General features: G+C 49.4%; 1 protein-coding gene across 4 annotated transcripts in view; it reads right to left on the bottom strand.

Annotated features, from left to right (window-relative positions):
* Pde10a (phosphodiesterase 10A) overlaps positions 1 to 8,001 on the bottom strand; it is a 444,083-nt gene that overhangs the window by 67,484 nt on the left and 368,598 nt on the right. For all 4 annotated transcript variants that reach the window (XM_026787449.1, XM_026787447.1, XM_026787448.1 and 1 more), the window contains one exon: positions 4,359 to 4,387. In XM_026787449.1, the coding sequence (XP_026643250.1) occupies positions 4,359 to 4,387 (29 nt within the window). The remainder of the gene's footprint in view (positions 1 to 4,358; positions 4,388 to 8,001) is intronic.

Below are 8,001 nucleotides of genomic sequence, written 5' to 3'. Positions count from 1 at the left end.
CACACATAGTACACCTAATGTGTATTTACACTAACGCACACTTCAGGCTGTAGGTTTTACAGGTGATTGTTACTTCTTAGATTTCGAAGGATATGCTTTCTCATTCTCTGCATGTCTTCACTTTGTTCTTTTCTGTTGTTTCGGAGTTTTGTTTTTGTTTTGGGGGTTATTTTTTGGCTACTTTGAGAGAGCTTCCAAGGCAGTCCACGTGGCATCAGACTCACTATGCGGCAGAGACTGGCCCTGAACTCCCGAGCCTCTTGCTGCTGTCTCTCGTGTGCTGGGACTGCATGCATATCCTCACTTCTGCCCTTGGGTATGTCGTCTCCTTGCCTCCAGAGTCCAGCTCCTGTGTGGCCACTGTCACTCTTGAAAAACGAGCTGTGCTTTAATGCTTTGGAATTGGTGAGCACGGCTGTAAAGTCCACCACGTTAACTTACATTTGGAACTTTATGAAATTCAATACTAATAGAAGTTTACCCTGAAAGGGGGCTGGCACCTCTCCGTGGGGACACCGAGGAAGTCCACTTCAGTTTGCACCCACCTAGACACAAGACCCCATCTTCTACTCATTCACAGAGAAGCTCTGAGTTTTGACAGCTTTGCCTTCCTGCTTCCTCCGCTTCTACGTTCAGTTATAACTAGGTTTCCTGCCAAGCCATTAGAGCAACTCTCCTAAGGGGCTGGAGAGAGCACTTGCTGCTCTTCTAGAGGACCAAGGTCCAACTTCCTCCACCTGCACAGTGGCTCACAGCCGTATACTGGCTCCAGTTAGAGTATCGGAAGGTGTCAAGGTTTCTGCGGACTCCCTTGGGCAGCCCATCAGGTGACCACTGGGGTGGGGGCTTCTACAGAGGCCAGTCTCGCGTTCTGGGAGACAGGACACTCGAAAGAGCAGCCTCCACTAGGAGCAGGGTGTGCTTCTTGCCCTTCTACTCCATCACCTCAGGTCTACATTCCCCACCTAGAAAGGTTAAAGTTTAAAGAAGAAATACTACAGAGTAAGAAGGAAATGTGAAGGCCATAAATGCCAAGGTGAGAATCATTCGTGTGAAGTCAAAAATTATTCCCCACAGAAAAGAAGCTCAGCCCCGCAGGACGCTTGTTTCTGTGTAAAACACAGCAGTGTTGCTTTCTGTTCAGGGATGCAGGGAAAGCTCTGTGAAGGCAGGAACAGAGCTCAGCTGCCCGTTAGGCTGAGGGCGATCCCAATCCCACGGCTGCGTCTCCATCTCACAACCTAAGCATCTGAATACTATAAACTCAACACAAGAATTTGTCTCTGCACAGCCCAATCTTCATTCCATTCTTGACACAGTTAATTTCAGCCTGTTGCAGCCTTTGTCTCATATCAGAGGTCACCCGGGCGCACTAGCTGTACCTGGACTGGTCATCTTCCGGGTTTTCCCTCCCTGCTACCAACCCCTCCTGTTCAGGGGAACTCCTCGCCATTGATACACCTGCTGTGTTCCGATCCCTCTGGGAAGAACAGCGGCAGGTGTAGCCTCTCCCCTCTCTGCAGAGCATACCACTAGCTAGAACAGACCCGAGGTCAGGCACACGGCACAACCATGACACACAACTGTGGGATCACGGGTATCAGAGACAGGTCACTGAGAAAGCCCAGATGATGTTATGGGTATTTCATTTATACAGAGGAGAGGGAGGATAAAGCTGGACACCCACGAAAAGCCATTAGTTTAAAGCTGTCATCAGGTGGCCTTCCTTTTCTTAACTAAACCTCACAAAGCTTGAGTCAAGGAGAAAGCTGAATCCGTGGTGAGCGTGGGTGACTCTGGCTGCTGCGCCTGTAACTCTAAAGGCAACTCTGCCAAAGTTTCAAGACCAACACAGCCAGGCTGAAAATCACCACTTAAGACTTACTTGAAATGCCTCTTCCAAAAGGATGGCTCATAAAATAAGTAACAATATAGTGAGAATGATGACATGGATCCCACTTATCATGCAGCGAGCCTGGTGTGCCCCGTACCGGGGCTGACAGGGAGCATGACTGGTCCCCTGGTACACCAAGATGCTAAGGAAAGCAATAGAACCACCACCGTCACCAGGCTGAGTGAAGGTCAGAGGATGGGATCTTGACTCCGGAAAAGCAGTCTGTCCCACCCGCCCAGGAAAAACCTGGCAGTGTGACAGTCAGGGGACCATTCTCAGCCCTGTCTCCTCAAGGCCCCTGACCACTTAACTTTGAAGGTGATGTCACTCTCCCTCTCATCTGTCGGGAATCTGTGGGACACAGACATGAACAGCTCAGAGGAGTGGGGACACTAGACAGTCATTTCCAAGTAACGTCGGTTAAAAAAAGAAACGAAACTATAACGGCCAAAATCCACAACTACATTTGAAAGGTTCTGTGAAGGCCTGTCCACATACCAGTGTGAACAGCGTCTCAGCACACATGGCACAAAGGCTAACTTGAGCGTGAGGAAGGACCTACAGGAAGTGGATTTAGGGAAGTATCTGTCTCGTTTTCTCAGGAGAACTCAAATCCAGTGAATGATTTTTGATGGGCTAATCTCATGGGCAAAAACACAGACACAGTTTTAATTGTGATGGTCCAATGTGAGCAAAGTAGGAGCAGAACCAGGACCGTGCAGCCCGCTAGAGAACTCCAGTTAGCAGGGCACACAGTGGCCCGGGAGGGGGAAGCTAGAGAGTGCTGGAGATCATCACAGAGAGGAGACAACAAACGTGAGGGGCTGGTGTGCCAGGAAACACCAGGGAGAACACCCCAAAACAGAGAGGTTCCAACTAAGTGCTATGCTCCCCACATCAGGCTGAGCGTGATGTTCTCCACATCAGGCTGAGCTTGATGCTCCCCACATCAGGCTGGATTAGTAAAAAACAAAGCATTTATACCAAGACCCTAATGAACACCATGCATTCCAAGAGCAAGCAGCAGCCTTTTATAAATATTTGGGGGCTGCATGGGGAACAGTATTATAAAAGAAAAACTTCCAAATGGACTCCACTCCTGTCACAATCCACTTCTGAGGGCATGAGGGCACATAGCTGCAGTAGTCAGTCCCCAGGAGCCCCAGACATGTCCACAGAATGGCACAGTCCAGAAACTGAGGGCTGAGATCACTTTTCTTTTTTTTAATATTTATTTATTTATTATGTATACAACATTCCTTCCATGCCTGCCTGCATGCCAGAAGAGGGCACCAGATCTCATTATAGATGGTTGTGAGCCACCATGTGGTTGCTGGGAATTGAATTGCTCAGGACCTTTGGAAGAGCAGGCAATGCTCTTAACCTCTGAGCCATCTCTCCAGCCCCCTGAGATCACTTTTCATATTGATGCTGTCTCTCCCTATTCTAGTCAGAGCTTCTTTCTTTTCTTTTTGTTTTCTTTTCTTCCTTTCTTTTTTTGTCTTTTTGTTTGTATCTTTTTTTTTTTGAGACAGGGTTTCTTTTGTGTAGCCTTGGCTGTCCTGGAACTCACTCTGTAGACTAAGCTGGCCTTGAACTCACAGAGATCCACCTGCCTCTGCCTCCTGAATGCTGGGAGTAAAGGCGTGTGCCACCATTGTCTGTCTCAGGACTTCTAAGTGCCGATCATGCAACAGAAAAGACAGGGAAGTGGCTGGTCATAAGTATATGGGCAATCCTGGGTCCCTCAAACACCCCTGCCACTAGGCTTACAGATGCACACTGCCTGACACCTCTGCCTTTTAAGATGGGCGCTGGGGATCCAAACCAAAGTCCTCAGTCCTGCAACAGAGGCGCTTCACTGTCTGAGCTATGCCAGCCCACCTGCCCAGCTCACTGTGTTGGCTGGACCACTTAACCATTTACTCAAGATGGCAAGAGCACTGAATGTCTCGGGGTGCTGAGCAATACTTTTCACCACAGTCAGTGGCCTTGGTTCCCCCATCAGCAAGGTGATTGAGTTGAGGTCCAGGGATCTTCACAGGTAAGGTACAAGAGGGAGATACCTGTGATGTCCTGCAAAGGAGATGGCTTGAGGGTGGCCTCCACAGGCAGGGCTTAGGTGACATCCTCATTCTCCACGTGAGGATGTTTGGCAAATGCTGCTTCACTGGTTACTCTGGAGACTGCAAACCTGGCCTCTCCCTGCAGGCTCTCGGCTCTAATGGCCCAGCCTTGGCACAACTTTAGATGTGCAGGTGCCTACGTGCCTACCTGGGAGTTCAGCCCGGAGCTTCAGTGTGGGGCCATTCTCTGCCCTGTCTGACCTGGGGATACCCTAGAAAGCTGCAGTTTCTGTTCTGCTCTTCTCACCCCGACGCTAAGAGAACACAGCATTTAGAGGAGGGGACTTCATATTTGCAGTCCTGGGGCAGTGTTGTAGAAACTGCATCCAGTTACTCACCCTGCTGACTTCCTTAGGAGCCGATTCATCTGGGGATGGAGAAGCAAGGAGAGAAAGAGTTAGCATTTGGAAGGTGCACCGAGACACAGCACACGCGTTCACTCCTGACACACTTCAGCATGGCTTCCTCGTAGGAAGTCTGAGAGTCTTGTAAAGGTTGAACATAATGAATTGGGAGAACAAATTTATGGGAGATTAAATATCACCGCAACTGTTGGTGCAGATTACGTTTCAAGATTCTAAAATGGAAACATGGTCACACGGGCACAGCCAACTCTACAGAGAAGCTGATGGGCTAAGAAGCTGCAGGAGGCATAAGTTGCAAGCCCCAGAAATGTACCACAGACCCCTTAGTTCATGAGCTCCAAGGAGAGATCCCAGACAGCATGCAAGAGTCTGGTCACTTCCCTGAAACAGTAAGGCCCTGCCACGCCAGCACCCCAGCCAAGCCACAGGGTCTGGAGTGGCTTGTGAGCTGCCGAAGCTATGGCCACCTCTCCAGACCCAGCAGGCAACGATGCTTCACTAGTCTATCCTTTCTCTGAAATAAGCGACACCTTTGCAAGCATCTTCACTTTGTGTCCTGCGTCATCTTCAGCTGTCCAAGTCTGTCTGCAGGTACAGTGCAGCTGCACCAGAAACTGACTGAGCCCTGTGTGAGCACAGCAGAGTCAAAGCCAGCCCTGCACCAGCTCCCAAGTTCAGACAGGCGTGAGCCTCCTTTCAGTGTCCCCATCGGCCCATCCCTGGTTCCCAGTGCATCCTGTGAGCCATTTCCACTACAGTACCAAGTCTGGTCCCACTGTACTCTGTGGCTTGCAGAATAAACAGCTAGATAGCTAGATTTCAACACTCTGCCGGCATGTGCTCACTGTGTGTGGGCCATGGCTGAAGAAGGGCTCAGGTACTGCATGAGGCTTCTCCAAAAATGAAGAATGTTCCAGGTCTTTTTAAACCCCCCCCCACTTTCTTTTCCAAGACAGAATTTCTCTGTATAACAGTCGAGGTTGTCGTGGAATTCACTTTGCAGACCAGGCTGGCCCTGAACTCACAGAGATCCACCTGTCTCTGCCTCCCAGATGCTGAGACTAATGGCGTGTGCCAGCACTGCCTGGCCGACCTTCATTATTGAAGGAGCATCGCGGGGTTTTTTCACTAACTCTTCACCTTCCACTTTATCTGCTCCTGAGCCTCTCTGCAAATGGAACTATTAAATCATCATCAGTTCATTAGCGGATTCGAAGGCTATAAAGGCTTAGATTAGTGTGCTCAAAAGAATGGTATCTAAGCAATTCAGTGAGCCTGAGTCAAAAAGCAAATTGGCTTTGTGTGGCAGTGTGTGCCCAGGGAGGCTGGTGCAGGCGGAGTGTAAGTTCAAGGCCAGCCTATGTGTTCAGTGGAAGCATGTCTCAAGTTTAATTGAATTAATTATCAAACACAATCATCTTCACGAGCATCCAGTGTGGAGTCAAGTGTATGACAAGGTTTGGCATCACAACAGCACAGAGTGGCCCCAGACTGTGGCTCCTTCCATCACTACAGAATGGTTTAGAGCCCAACATCTGCTAACAGATGTTTTCCTGCTTTGCTCATTGACCTGGCTTTATCGCTTCCCTTCGAGCATGAACCAGGCTCAAGACCTCACAGATCACTTTTCACACTAGCGTGTGCAAAACATACTCTGCCTGCCCATGTCTGCAGAACCGACTGTCTCCAGCTCCACGGACAATGTCAAGTATTTGGAGAAAAGTAAAAACAACTTTTGCCTGTAATTGGTTTATGGATTTTCACCTTGGAATGAATTTAGAAATATTCCCTCCTCCTCCTCTCCCTCCTCCTCCTCTTCCTCTCTCTCTCCCTCCTCCTCCTCTCCCTCTCCTCCTCCTGTCCCTCCTTCTCCCCTCCTCCTCCTCCCCTCCTCCTCCTCCCTGTGCTCTCCATCTGACTTAGCACTTACAACTTGTGCTAAATAAACTTCAAGTCTACCACTCGCAGGGAATGTTTTGTTGTGGGTTACCAAGGAATCCACACTCCCTCTTCCCATACTGTTTGCTGAACTCCCCTGTCCCATAGAGTCCAGCATCTAGGAGTTAGGAGCACCTCGGGACTGGTGCTCAAGCAACCAATCCTGCTCTGCTAGGCCCAGCTGTGCTCCTAAGAACGTGCTAGACTTGCGAGCCAAAAAAACATACAGAAAGACACCGTCCTAACAATGAGAATTGTTACTGAAAACAATTCTTCCAAAAATACATAAATAACAAAGAAGAAACCTGCCCCCTCCAGCCCATGTTGTTACTATTGCTGGTAGGTCAAAGGAATTCCAGGCTAGAACCTCAGTGTGGGATGCTGTCCCAGTGGCTTCCAGAAGCACTCACAACTGGCCTGCTGATGGCTGTTTCCGTCCAAAGGCCAAGCTCTCTTTGAATGGTTGGGCAAGGGATAGTGGAAACGAGGAACTGACTTAGATAAGAGACTTCAAATTATTCGTGAACATCAAATTATCCCTGGAAAGGTCCCAGTAGAGGACCCAGGTCTTTAGGCAGAAGAGAGCCTCTGCCTTAAATACAAACCTGGGCAGCATGGAGATGCAGAGGAACCTGTGTTCCGGCCCTCAGCCCTGTCCTCAGGAGCCACGCAGACCACTGACATACATGGAAAAGGGGACAGTTAGTGGCAGTGCAACCATGTTGCCCGCACTTGCTAAAGGCGAATGTGTTTTCTCAGAAAGGAGAAAGCATCTCTCCATCCAAACTCCATCTTAATGATCTTTAAAAGCATTAGCAAGAACGAGGCATTGAAAAAAAGAATTCCCTCAGGTTTCCTAGTACTGAGTGATGCTCCTTTCACAGTAAACACTCCCTTTAAATATTTTATGTCCTTATAAAATGTGTGGGTATTTGTGTTTGTGATTACTTCTGATGTTTCCTTGATGTGAGATGGGGCTACAATAATGGACCCGCACTTGGAACAATGGGTTACAGAAACCCGAATGTTCTGGCTGACCGTGTTTTGTCTGTGGCTATGGTCACATGCTCACTCCAGATGTACTGGACAGTTCCAGGAGTACTGAGAACAATCCCACAAGTGACAAGCAGGGTTACATGAAGCTCAAACTCTGCCCGGCAAACAGAACAACTGGCAGAGCACAGAGGTAGCCTGCAGAACGGGACAAATAACCCCCAACAACCCAGCAGACGGAGTTGGTGTTTAGGATGCATAAAGAACTGTAGAAAGTGGGCCATGTGCTTGTTGTGTAAACATGGGTCCCCAGCAACCATGAGAAAGCAGTAAAAGCAGGGGTGCAGGAGCATGGGTCAGAAGTGTCTTCTTGTCTTCGGGAATAATGTGAACTGAAGCAAAGGACAAGGGGGGAAGTGACAGAAGCCTCTCAAGGGCAGTCTGAGGGATAGGATAGAGGGAGGGGTGGGCCCTGGAAGGAGAGGCTCCTTCTCACATGCTGGTGGGGAGTGTGGCAAGGGACGCAGAGAATTACTGGTGCACTAGAGAAGGCAGGTTGTTGCTGCAGTGTGCCACTGTTAAGCAAGAGAGCAGGAAGCAGAGTGAGGGATTCCTCCCAAGTGAAGGGGTGGGCACAGGGAGGAGGGGATGGGGTGGGCACAGGGAGGAGGGGATGGGGTGGGCA

This window comes from Microtus ochrogaster, linkage group LG9 (assembly GCF_000317375.1).
Source record: "Microtus ochrogaster isolate Prairie Vole_2 linkage group LG9, MicOch1.0, whole genome shotgun sequence".
Classification (NCBI taxonomy): domain Eukaryota; kingdom Metazoa; phylum Chordata; class Mammalia; order Rodentia; family Cricetidae; genus Microtus; species Microtus ochrogaster.
The sequence above is the reverse complement of the archived record's forward strand: the minus strand, read 5'-3'. Positions and strand labels throughout refer to the sequence as shown.